Source organism: Centroberyx gerrardi, chromosome 6 (genome assembly GCF_048128805.1).
Source record: "Centroberyx gerrardi isolate f3 chromosome 6, fCenGer3.hap1.cur.20231027, whole genome shotgun sequence".
NCBI lineage: Eukaryota > Metazoa > Chordata > Actinopteri > Beryciformes > Berycidae > Centroberyx > Centroberyx gerrardi.
Genome location: NC_136002.1, coordinates 3,450,048 through 3,463,506, shown reverse-complemented (window position 1 = coordinate 3,463,506; position 13,459 = coordinate 3,450,048). Strand labels below are relative to the sequence as shown.

The 13,459-nt window shown below is 40.1% G+C and overlaps 1 protein-coding gene across 3 annotated transcripts; it reads right to left on the bottom strand.

Annotated features, from left to right (window-relative positions):
* Nucleotides 1-994: 994 nt before the first annotated feature.
* LOC139929305 (dehydrogenase/reductase SDR family member 13-like) lies at nt 995-9,929 on the bottom strand. Of its 3 annotated transcripts, XM_071922153.2 has the most exons (7): nt 9,584-9,929; nt 8,599-8,742; nt 7,080-7,198; nt 6,525-6,648; nt 4,995-5,321; nt 2,851-3,137; nt 995-2,711 (listed from the first exon to the last, which is right to left on the bottom strand). In XM_071922153.2, the coding sequence occupies exons 2-6, from the start codon at nt 8,723-8,725 to the stop codon at nt 2,878-2,880; spliced, it is 957 nt and encodes a 318-aa protein (XP_071778254.1). In that variant the 5' UTR covers nt 8,726-8,742; nt 9,584-9,929; the 3' UTR covers nt 995-2,711; nt 2,851-2,877. The 3 variants fall into 3 exon arrangements, with proteins under 3 accessions (XP_071778254.1, XP_078140311.1, XP_078140312.1); XM_078284185.1 differs by having other exon boundaries at nt 995-3,137; XM_078284186.1 differs by having other exon boundaries at nt 995-3,137; nt 8,599-8,762; nt 9,593-9,929.
* Between the last annotated feature and the right edge of the window lie 3,530 nt (nt 9,930-13,459).

Sequence of the window (13,459 nt, the reverse complement as noted above, 5' to 3'; positions counted from 1 at the left end):
TTAATTGTCAAGGTCTGTTATATACGCTGAGCAAGTTTGAGGTGGATCCGATTAACCTCCTAGGAGGAGTTCGTTAAAGTATGACCCCTGTAAATGGCCAAAAATGCCACAATAAATGCAAAATGGCTGACTTCCTGTTGGGTTTAGGTCATGGCACCCATTGACCTTTTTTTTAAGTCTGGACATGATACATGGGCCTGGCAAATTTCGTACATGTAGGTGAAACGTAGCGCGACGGGTATTTATTTGAAATTTTGTAGGGGGCGCTATTGAGCCATTTTGCCACACCCATGTGCAAGACCCATAAAATATAAAATTTTTCAGCACTTGTGAGGCATGTGCAAAGTTTCGCAACTATCCGAGCACCTTTAGCCCCTTAAAAATGCAATTCATTGGAGGGAAATATAACAATAATTCCTTGCATTTCAATAGGGCTTCGCACCGGTCGGTGCTCGGGCCCTAAAAAAAGTTATCATGACAAAATTTACGCTTATATTTTGAAGGTAAAATCGCTTTACTTCCGCTGTTATTCTGGCCAACTCCGGCAGCTTGACGCGACCTCCGGCTGCAGTCTTCCGGGTTGACTGTTACTGACCAGCAGATGTCAGACTAGAGTAGAAATACCGTTTAAAAAAAGTTTGAGATTTAGAATTTTGGATGAAAGAGACAGTATTGAGTTATCTATCTATTGCAAAGAGCCAAACTGACTTAGCAAAGTCTTACCTTAAGACACAAAATGCTGCTTATACAAAGGTCACAACTCTGCTTATTGCTACACATGGTGTTCAATAAATCAACTCAACATGTATTTTCAGTCATGTCTTGTTACTTCCAATGACATTTCCCAGGTTAGTAGCACTGCAACAATAATACTAATCATTTAACTACTTCAAGGAAAGCTGTTTGGTTATTCTACTATATTCTATTTCAATATCTAATGGGTTGGTGTTCGATGTTACAGTAAGTTAGATTCAGAACAGAGAATATACAGTCATTTCATGTCATAGTGATTTTATTTCAAAATGCAGCAATGACTAAACTAGAATTATACAATCACCGGCCACTTTATTAGGTACATCTGTACATTAGTGCAAATAGCCTGCTCCTCCAAACAGTGAATTGTGTGGCTGCAACTCAATATATAAAGCATGTGAAGCAGTTTAGTTTCTGTTGTAGTTTTTGACTGTTGGTGCGGCATCTCAGAAACAGCTGCCCTCCTGGGATTTTCACACTACAGTCTCTAGAGTTTACAGAGAATGAGGCGACAAACAGAAAACATCCAGTGAGCGGCACTTCTGTGGGCTGAAAACAGTGGTGTGCAGAAGGGCATCTCACAACACACAAAGCTGCTGGCCCTTGTGATAAATGGGCAACAGAGGACCAGCCGCTAATAGAGAGGTGTACCTAATAAAGTGGCCGACGCAGTCCATCTTTGCCGAGATGCTTTTTTTTTTATTCGATTTTGAATTCAAATATATCACATATATATGTCAACAGGTGTAGAATTTATTGTATATACAATTAATGATTTTGCCATATACTGTTGAATCCATTTGCTTTTACAGTACATAAAAGTATTACAGCAAGTAATGTAGTGATGAATAAATGTAGTGGGTAAACTACTGTATGACCTAATGTCTGTGATCATCATAAGGCAAACAATCACCAATACGAAGAAAAACCCATTCTATATTCAGAAAAGCATTCATTTATGCTGTTTTCCCCTTAAAAGACCCTATCCCCATATACCTTACATCAGATTGATACTACTCACTAGGATGAATACTATCAATTTAAGTAACAAACATTTATATTTGCCTAAAAAAAAGGTGGTAAACTCTATTCTGCAAATAAAAAGGATGGTAAAATGAGTTTAAGTAGGTTGACCCTCCCCTACATCCCTAATTACAGCCTATAATAAACTAAACTGTGTTGTCTTTGGTGTTATGCTGCTAATTAATTTTCTGAGATATTACGAATTACCAGCATGTAGCAACTGATAATGTCATAGCTGCTGGATAATGTAATAACGCAACTTAAAATGTATTAAAATGTCCTTCTAAATGGGTTGAAAATGTAATAAATTCTCAGCTAATGTTATCACATCACATTACTACACTGACCCGCAATTATTACTTAATGAGAGGTGTAGCATGTTTGTAATGGATGATGTAATAACTCAAGTTATTATAATCTTCTTAATCCAATTCTTCTTATTACACTGTTCATCAATATTATTATTGCATCATATGGGGCATGTAACAATGTGAAGTTACGACAATATGCAGGAATTTATTACATTAATAGGTTTTTTACATTTTCAACCACTTACAGGGATATTTTATTACATTTTTACAACTCATTACATTGTCAGCTATTACATTCAGCTGCTACACAGGTTAAACATGTAACGAATTAGACAATCTTCATTACAATGTGTCTTACAGTGCTGTTAACAAATGCTGTCATGGCGACTTACATAAGACAGTCCATCCAGTCAGACTGGTCTTGATCTTGAAAAAGACTGAATCATACTTAATCGCTGTACATTATATCACACCTGGAAATATGAATGGAAGCTAGTGCTGTCTTATTTTGGCATATGGCATATCATATTAGCTGACTCAAACATCAGGAAGAAGCTTGCCATATTGTTGGACAAATTAAACTCACTTACAGCTTCGTCAACAAACAGCTAAACGATGATCAACCTGCAAAGAACAAAATCAAAATTGGAAATTTCACCTGTTGGTTTCTGTTCAGCTAGCCGCAAGAGCATGAACGCTAGCATAAGATCATTCACGGAGTCCTCGATGACCCTTTCGTGAATTGTTTATTCTGAGTACTGACCCTTTCAGTAACCGGGTGTGAAGGTTTTCATGCTAGTCCGCTCAGTCTCTCACTCAGCTCCCACAGCTTCTTGGCCGCGGCATCGTCCTTGGCTTTGGGATAGACGTCCCTCACGGTGCAGTTGGAGAAGTAGCGTCCGCTGAGGGGTTCCAGTCCCTCCTGCAGGGTGCAGTGCAGGGTGGTCTGCGCTCCTTGCACGGTGTTTTTGAAGAAGAAGCTAGTGATGGGCTTCATGAGGGTCTGGAACAATGAGCTGGTGTTCCTGGCCAGCTCAGAGTTGATGGCTCCTGCAAAAAACACAACAAAAACCATACAAAAACCAAGTTAACCATAAACCTTTAATTGTCAGTGCAAACACAACGCCCAGGTAGACACGGATTTGACCACAGACCTCCATTTAATATGATTTTGTCCTAAGGAACCCCATCTGAGAGACTGATATGCTTTTTAATATGCTTTTTAACCTTTCAAGTAGCCACTGGTGATTTGTTTTTTTGCTGTTCAAGCCTTTTCCTTTCTGTCGGAACAGCTGAACAACACTGAGGGAACCTTAACTGCAGTCTCTTAGCCAACTACTTATGGGAATAAAAACCTGCCAAATTAAGTTATACTTACATTATAAGATGTGTTTAGTTGTAACATGACTTGCAAACTTGTAACACAAATGCATGAGTTTCCTCCTCAACTTTATGGATTGGAGTAAGTTTGTAAGTCAAGGTACAACCTTATACATCTTACAATACAAGTACATGAGCTTGTGGCAAAGGGTACCACCAAAATGTGAATATTTTTAATGATTCACTAAAAGGAAATATTGACTATAGCTCATAACGTCAAATAAATTAATTTGTTTGCAAATTGCATCGCACATTTTTGCTTTTCGACTTTACGGATTGGAGTACGCATTTGTGTTAAAGTTTGGAAGAAATGTTACAATCTTATGGCATGGTTTTTATTCCCATTACCACCAGGGTTCACAAACCTTTTCAGATAAGAGTGAGCCCAGGTAGAAAGTTTGCCCCGAGCAACCACATCTGAGAGGATTTTTGTTGTTAAATATGACTTGGTACAAAATTATGTAACTGTCTTTACTGTAGGTAAGACACGTCCAGACACATCAACACCAAAACTAGCAAGCCTTTATGCAGTCAAACCTCACAATCCAGTCAACAAGCTCCCAAATCATCAAACCATCAACAGTCTCAAAACCTACAAACCCTCTTAAACCTGCAATACGCAACTTTTTTCATGTTAAAATAATAAATAAATAGGATATATTCTACATTATCAATCTGTGTGTTAATGCCCAAATCCCTGTTTGTCTGAAATTGTCTTTTTAATGATGTTGGGACGTTATGGTGCGTATACAATTTGTTGTGAGCGTGTCATATGGGCGTGGCCAGAGGTGAGCTGGATGTGGCTACCAAGGTGAGGCAAACGGCCACAGAGCAGGGAAGTCAAAGCAACAGAACAGTGAAGCTAAATGTTCAAAACAAACGGTGAACATGTTGTGTTGCATGTTGTATGTCTCATTTTGTTACATAATTAACGGTTTTTGTTGGTGGTAGGGTGAGTGAAATCCTACCTTTTTAAGTAATTCTCCCTATTATAATGTACACTTAATTAACAATAAATCCCCCCAAAATTACAAGAATTTTATTTTTTCATATTTTATATCAAAATCCTATACTTTTGTTTCCTGGAAAACGGTGTATTTTTAGTGGTTACTTCACGGCATACCAGTAAATTCCCATCAATAATACATTTGAGATTTTTCAAGATTATGCACAAAGCATTTCACAGTGGAGCACTTCACTAACTGCACCAAGAATGCAATGGGCTGCACTGCCTTTGTTTGTTCTGGTCCAACCCATCCACTTTTGAACAGTCCCTCCCACATCCTGTTTCCTTTCGAAAATACATTGAATTATGGAAGCGAGACGCCATCAAAATGCACTTTCCTTGTGACTTTAAACTCCTCAGTTTGCTGGGGACTCCCTGGAACCCTCTCCAGGACCCCAGTTGGTCTCCAAAGACCCCAACTGGAGAGCCACTGTACTACACTACCCTGTTTCAAGACCTGAGATCTTGATTTGAAGAGTTCAGTGGTGACATACAGTACATTACAGTCCCGCTGTACTGACCTGGGTGGAGGCTGTAGCAGGTGACCTTGGTGCCCTGCAGTCTCTTGGCCAGCTCATGGGTGAAGAGGACGTTGCACAGCTTGCTGTCGCAGTAGATCTTCAGCCCGTCCATAAACGAGTTCCCCTGCCCCAAAGCTTTGTGGGTGTTCAGGCAGTCGAAGTCGACGGTTCCGAAATTATGACCGACCGACGCCACGTTGACCACCCGGCTCGGGCCGCACTCCTTCAGCCGCTCCAGCAGCAGGTTGGTCAGCAGGAAGTGACCGATGTGGTTCACGCCGAACATCATCCCCAACCCGTCCTCCGTTTTACCCTGCATGTAAATCCCTGAGACAAACACATGGGACAGGTTCAACCCCGTCTCCAGACACGTCAACACCAAAACTAGCAAGCCTTTAAGCAGTCAAACCTCACAATCCAGTCAACAAGCTCCCAAATCATCAAACCATCAACAGTCTCAAAACCTACAAACCCTCTTAAACCTGCAATACGCAACTTTTTTCATGTTAAAATAATAAATGGGATATATTCTACATTATCAATCTGTGTGTTAATGCCCAAATCCCTGTTTGTCTGAAATTGTCTTTTTAATGATGTTGGGACGTTATGGGGCGTATACAATTTGTTGTGGGCGTGTCATATGGGCGTGGCCAGAGGTGAGCTGGATGTGGCTACCAAGGTGAGGCAAATGGCCACAGAGCAGGGAAGTCAAAGCAACAGAACAGTGAAGCTAAATGTTCAAAAAAAAACGGTGAACATGTTGTGTTGCATGTTGTATGTCTCATTTTGTTACATAATTAACAGTTTTTTCACTGTAACTATTTGCTAACCATCACTCATCATGAAAAAAAACAATCAAATCATGAAGTACACAAACTGCTTAATTTAAATCCCACTATTGATTACGCAAATGCTTAGTCATGCTACAGTATTGTGAAATACAAGGGGTGTGTACCAATTCAACACGCTACACCTGCTCAACAGCTCTAACAGTCTATCTTTTAGATGGGCAATGAGCCATTACACTGCATTGAATATTGCAGCATATTCACACATATCAGATTTTGGCACTCTTGCAAGTCTGTAAAACTCTACTTTGTTATTCCCAGTGTGTTGAAAAGACCTTCAAATGGCATTATTGCAGCCAATATTAATGAACCAAGAAATTAAATAATTTTGCTCACTGCCAAGTTCAGCTCCATTTCTCCCGCTCCAAGTACACAATACAACCAGGTTCTTCAACTCGGTTCTATAAAAACGGGAAGGGACGACACTGTGCAATAACTAGGTGTGTCTCAGTGTCAAAATGCAATATATCGCAATACAAAAATGGGACAATACGTATTGTGGGACAGAAAAATGAAGAGCCAATGCTATCGCTAGAAAGATTTGCGTCTCAGAAATCAACATAATCCTGCAGTCGTACTTTGTCGCTGAACTTTACATCGTATCGTGGTTGTATGGAATCGTGAACTGAATACTGTCCTGTCCCTAGAAAGCCGATGAGGCTATCAACAGTAGCATCGTCACCTGCGTTGTTGATGAGCAGGTCCAGTCTGGGTTCAGTCTTCAGGAAGGTTTCAGCAAAGTGGTGAACAGACTTCAGACTCCCCAGATCCAACTGCATGAACACCACCTCATTGCTCCCACTCTCCTGTGAGAGACGTTCAACAGTATTTCAGCTAATGGCAATATTTCCAAGCAGAACAGACTAAGCAAACTTTGCAAAGTAATATAAAAATTATGTGTGGTTCTCCTGTGAGAGATAGAGATTGATAGTGTTATTACTGGGGTTAGACCAATATATGAGGCCGGTATCGGCCTTTTATGAAATGTCAGATATAATCCATGGTCTAAATGCTGTTTCAGAGGCTTTTCCATAATTCTGGAGGAAAAACTGAATAATTGTAATTGTTTGGCATAACAAAGACACAATTTAAAGATACTAAATATCAACACAAAATATTGGTCATCAAAACCCTTCAAAATCCCAACCTGTCGAACCCTAGCTGTTACATATGGGACATATAGACAAATCCCCCCCCCCAAAAAAAAATGCAAACAGCAAGGTAGATGTCTTCTCACCGTCTTGACTTCATGGAGAGCAGCTTCTCCTCTCTGTGTGCTGCGACAGGCCAGAATAACCCTGGCTCCTCTCTTAGCCAGATCTATGGCTGTGGTCTTCCCAATGCCTGTGTTACTGCCTTTAGGTCAGCAGGTAAGAGACAGAGACACAATTACATTTGACATCATGGGAAACTAAAACTCTCCACTGAAACCCAGACTAATGAAATTCTTTTAGTGTTAGCAGCTCTTTAAGCCAGGCTGACCCACCACACCTATTCAATGGTAGAGAAACTCTGGGATACATTACTGCCTTTAAATGAAGAATACACTTACAGAAAACATAATTGAACAGTTAAATGAATAAATAAAATGTTAATAAAAGGTTTTCCAGACTGTTTTTCTGTAGCTGTGGTCAGGGAGGAATCTCCATCATATAGAGGTGGACGACACTGACTGACTGATATCTGATATTTAATAAAAGGACAATATTGGCTAACCCTTGCTAGTAGCTAAGGTCTGTAGTTTGAATTTTTCACTTTGTACCACTTTAAGTATTGTCTTTTTATTTATTTATACAGTTTAAAGTTACAGGGACAGTGCACATTAATAAACATTTCTGTAAATGTGCCAGTTTAGCCATCTTGGATAATTTTCAACTGCAGTCCCTGGGCAGGTGTAATGACAGCTACAAAAGACACATAAAATACATTAAATCAGGAACAGCAATACTGTACATATAGCAGAGCACACTTCATAAGAACACATAAAATACTTTAAAACAAGGACAACAATACATAAAACAAAGCACGCTTCAGATTATTTGAATAAGTTACAGAGTATGGTCACACACTTGATTGTCTTTTAACCATGATTTTAAATTAATTTTAAATGAACGATATGTGTCACAGTCTCTGATAAGTGTTGGCAGACTGTTCCATGTGTGAGCTGCTCTCACTGAAAAAGCTGACTGTCCGAAGGCAGTCCTCCTCATAGGTATTATACAATCCCCTCTTGCCACAGACCTAGTTTGTCTATCATCAGTTGTTTTCTGCTTTATAAAAGCACTAAGAGGGGGAGGAGCCAAGCCATGCAGAATCTTATAGACAAGACAAGCGTTCACTGTGTTTTCTATCTCTTTTCTTTCTCTATGACGCACACCTAAGGTAAATGTGATGAACTAATTGGTATTTATTGCAATATTGGTTCTCTTTCATTCACTCCAATGAAGCTTACTTGCTGGAATTGGAACTGAACTAACACATGGTGATAAGTCTGTATTCCATGTGCTGGCTCCAACTGCATTGACAATTCCTAAGATATTTAGTACAGACTCTATAGACACAGTCCATGTATGCCATTAAATACAAAGTAGTAGTAGACTATAATCCAGTCAACACCACTGATTAATGTGTTAATTAAATCTAAAGCTAGAAACAAGAAAAAAGGGTGGGTGTTGACCCCTCTTGACTTTTGATCCCACGCTGTTGACAAGTCACAAGTCTGGCAATCCCACTGGAAACCAGCGCAAAGGTCTTACCTGTCACAATCACAGTTTTCCCATGCAGCTTGGCTTTGCTCACGCATCGCTTTCCTTTCACCACAACGTGATGGAAAACAAACGCGACCCCGACCACGACACCCACGACCAGCAGGAGAGTAGACATGGTTCTCGCCTCAAGTCCTCGTTGAGTCCAGCTTTCACTGAGCAACAGAGAACAACTTGTGCTTTTAGAGCCTGAACTTGAAAACTTTAAGCAATCACACCCATTTCCCGGGTGTGCCAACAGTGTGTGACTGTGTGTTATCGGATTACTTTAGCAGACTGGAAGGACCGGAGTTCACATTAAGGGCCGGCCTGGGAGGGACATGGGATTGTTAGTCAAGTTGACAGGTTAATGCTTGTGTAAATGAATTGTTTGAGCAGCAGCAGCAGTTTGGTTTGTTTAAGCTCTTACCTGCAACACTGTCAATGTGTTGTCCATTCCAGATTTTTTCAGGCTTCAACATTTTGAGGTAATACAGATGGACTTATAATATTATTTTTGACTTTTGTACCTCATAGCCCGTTATCCAGAGCTGTACTCAAGACCACCTTAGTTAAGTTTGCGTCAATTCTAAGACTAGGTCTAGTTGAGTTTGAGTCCACACCAGGTCCAAAGGGGGTTGAGGCCGAGTCAAGATTAAAACCAGGGCAAAATGAGTCTTATTCAAGACCAAAATAGGCAATAAACAGTGTAGGCCTGCATGTCTTTCTAAATGTAAAAATAATGTTTAAGAAGTAATGTATTGCTGCAATTATACATACACTAAAATAATGCAAACATATTGCATAATTGCTTAAAAAATAATAACAAAGCTGACTGCTGTTCTAGCCAGGCAAGGGAGTGGGTTAACGTATTTCAGGACCACCTGTGGCAAGTTGTAATTCCATTGCAAAGTACAGATAGGCCTATGCCGCTCTAAAAAAGAATTTCATATAGCTAGGTTTCTGTAACAGCAGATGCTAATAGTGCTAATTTTACTCGAAGTACCTGCAGACGACGAGAGTGAAGCAGGTACATTTTCTCCGACAGCAAATCCGTGGTGTCGTTTAGTGTGGGTGTCAGAAGTTGTAGGTATAGTGCTACCTGCGTATTTCACTGCTGCTCAGCGGATTTTGCACACTCACTGCCATATTTTTGTCCAGTTCCGCCTTTCTTATAAAACCTCTCTTATACAAAAGTGGGTCCGCATTTGGGATTCGTAGACGTTTGGTGGTGCATTTGGTTTTCTCCGTCGTTCGACATTTTCTGATATTTCACATTCTATTCTCCGTTCCACAACAATGAGGGAAGAAGTTTTTCTCCCTCTCTTCTCTGCCTGAGCGAGGGTCGGGTGGAGGTCGAGTGGAACTCCCTCCCTCCTCACAGACTGACGGGCAGCAGGCAGAAATAAGCAAGCCTAGATGGGTAGAGAGAAAGAGAGAGACGCCAAGCCCCAAAGGGACGCTAGATGGCGTCGATTTGTACCTGCTGCTCTGTTCACCACTTTATGGGTCACTTGGGACGTTGCGGGGCTGTTAGACTCTCGCGACATTGAATTTTGTGTAAGAGTCGCTGCCGGGAATCGAACTCGAGTCTCCAGCTTGAGAGTCTGCCGTCTCCCTGCGGGCCACGTGACCCATAAAGTGGTGAACAGACCGACTGACCGACCGACAGTAGCCTACCATCCATAGAGCCCCTGCTGTCGCGGAGTAAAAAAAAAAAAATCTGTGACCACCAGAATGGTGAATGATTTTTTTTTCTCGTAATTTTCTCTCCAAAGTTAAAATTTTGGTACATTTTCAAACTTTACACTAAACAAATGTGGACTAATTTGCATATCGTGCCTGATCATGACCTCATTTTAAGGCAGAAAAACAGGAAGAATTTTACCAAAACAATACACATTTTTGCAATAGACTAAGAATCTAGCCAACATAACTATATAATATATTATTCTATAGTTTATATCATTTATTGGCAGTCTTAAATATGTAGTTAATTTTGTGTGTTTTGGAAATTATACTAAAGGATGGCAGCCCTCTATCAGACCCTAAAGGCAGCATATAAGATGGCACTCTGCCATCATTTAAAGCAAAAACTGTGTGAAGGAATATAATTAAATAAACAGTCATTACTTAATTTCAGAGAACTTTTTATTTAAATAGGTTCATTTCCAGATAAGTGTTTTTCACATTGACACTGTACACATGCACCGCTTTCTGTAAGCACAGCCACCTGCATAAAGGATGCCATAATTCAACAGGGTGAACCAGTTAGCTAAGAACACTTTACCATAAAAATAGTATTTATAAACCATACACAGATCCCCAGCCAAGTAACAGAATGTATCCGCAGAGAGAATGTGTCAAACATGAGCATTGTCATTCCTCCCACATCTTCCATCAGTGATGTATTCTTCTGAACCAAACCAGAATGCTACAAATTCTTATTAAAAATTGCACTTTGCTCTATGAAAATACATACACATTAATAATTTAACAAGATCTTATATAGAATGAGACGTCTATCGTTTTTGGGTCACTGTCATTAATGTCACTGTTGCACAATTGCACTGAAAAGAGATCAACAGAACCATGCTATACTGTCTGGCTGATCATAGAACGTGAGGAAAACATCAACTGTGGGGCGAACGAGCGCAAGGCCATATTAGCCCCCTTTCCACTGAGGGCCAAACCTGGTGCTTGAACTTAGTTCCAGAGTTCCTGACCCCTTTCCACTGGGTTGGCCTAGGCCAAAACAGGGCTAGTCCAGGAACTCAAGCCCCACTACTTGGGCCTTCCAAATCCTCAGGGCCACAGCTGTTAGCCCTGATGCTTATACATCATCACATTCTATATTTTTTCAAATAGGGGGTGTTGCTTAGTAACGTCTGTAACTGAGTGCAGCCATTCCTACATTAATGAGCATCTACCTGTTAGAAACTAGGTATGTTAATTCTTAAATCTGCATTACTTTCAGCTGATATCTAAAATACATCTTGCTACACATAGAAAAATAAGACTGTTACGAGTTGGAAACAACTTTTTAGCCTGATACCGTATATTAAAACCAACATTGGCCTTATTTAGCTGTCTAGAAAATACCCCAATTACTATCACTCGCTTTCCAAGTTTGACACACACAGTAGTAAAGGACTAATATTAAAGGAAAAAAAACTGCCTTTGCTTACGCAGGTAAGGCAGTTTTTCTTTACTTTAACGCCTTCAGTAGGCGTTTGAATCACTGCCCAGCGATGACACTTTTTTTTATATGAATGATGTTAGCCTCATCCTGCAACCGTCTTCTTTTTTAAAACTTCCCACAAAGTAATTAAAACTAATGTTAACGATTATACGGTACATTTGACAGCAGCATTGTCTGCCATGTTTGATGACAAGCAGTTGTGTAAGTTAGTTGTCATGGTTACGCAGGGACCAGGTTGCTCAGTGGAAACACTTTAACAAGTTTAGCTCAGTGCTAGAGTTCCAGGCTAGAGTTCCTGGGCCAAAGTTTTGGGCTTTTGGCCTTCAGTGGAAAGGGGGCTATTCTGTACACACATCTGAATGAGGAATTCCTTCTGCTTGTCAAAGTGGAAATTACTATTTATTCCAGCCTCATCACACTGCCTCTGCTTTGCCGTGTCTTTTCATCTGAGACTCAAATCACAAGATAATTAAGGTCACCGTAATAGTGCAAAAATACTCTCTTAGAAAGTCCATGCAGGGTGTTGTTTACTCAAAAATGAGCCTTGTGCATACGTCAGGAACAAGACAAACACAGGGCGCAGCATAGTAGGCTGTTGTAGACTGCAGCAGATGCAGAATGGAGGGACAGTAGCTTGTATAATGGCGAGGACTATAAGGTGGTAAAAGAGAATGCTCTCAATCTGCCTTGACCCAAGACCACCACAATGCTGTCGCTTTGTGAATGGATCTTCATCGCCCCCGTAAGGTGAACATGATGAAATGACATGGTGGCAGGGTGAAAATTAAAATCTCAAATCACTAACTCAAGTAGAAGTAGACGAGGCAGGTTGAGGGAAAGCGGATACACCAAAAAAAGTAAAAGTAAATGACAACACTTCATCACAAATTGAAATCCAAGAGTGTAGGAAGAGTGTAGGAGAGTGGAGTTTTCCTTTAAGAAGCAGTGTGTGATTCAAACATGGGATAACACTGTCCATCATTTGAAACCATGTATGTGTCAAGTGAAAGGTGTCCCCATCAAAACAACGCCATCACCCTCACTTATATACGTGTATACAACATCAACATAAACGATTCATTAGCTTACTGGTTTTTGACTGTAGCAGCACCTTCGGGTTAGTATTCAAGACAAAATCTCATCCAGTGATTAAATAAGATGAAGAATAAAAAATACATAAACATTTCTAAACACAGGGTATGCACAAGGGTTTAGGGACTGATTGAGGTGGATTTCATCTTGTGGTGGTGGAGCTCATCCAAAAATGGATTCTCGTGTTTTATCAGAATACAATAAAACCATGTATAAAAATATAGCATTTTGTCTTAAATGAACATATGTTTACTTACGTCTCAATACTTGCCTAGAAAATGTAGAATATTTACATCAAGATCGTTATTCATACGTATTTCTTACAATTGTTTGCAGCAAAAAGGTGAAATAAGACAATTCAATCTCCACCGTTTCAGGAAGGAATTTGGAAATGAAGACACGAGCTGTCTTACGATACCGAGCACTCTTTCAAGGAAACTGAAGTGTTGACATGACTTACGTATTTCCTCTAATATTGGCCCGGGCCTTTATTTACCTCAACTGCAGAGGGTACCAGGCCTTTATTGGAAGCAGGCTTATATTAGAGACAGGCCTTTATTTCTAATTCCCTCTGTTTGA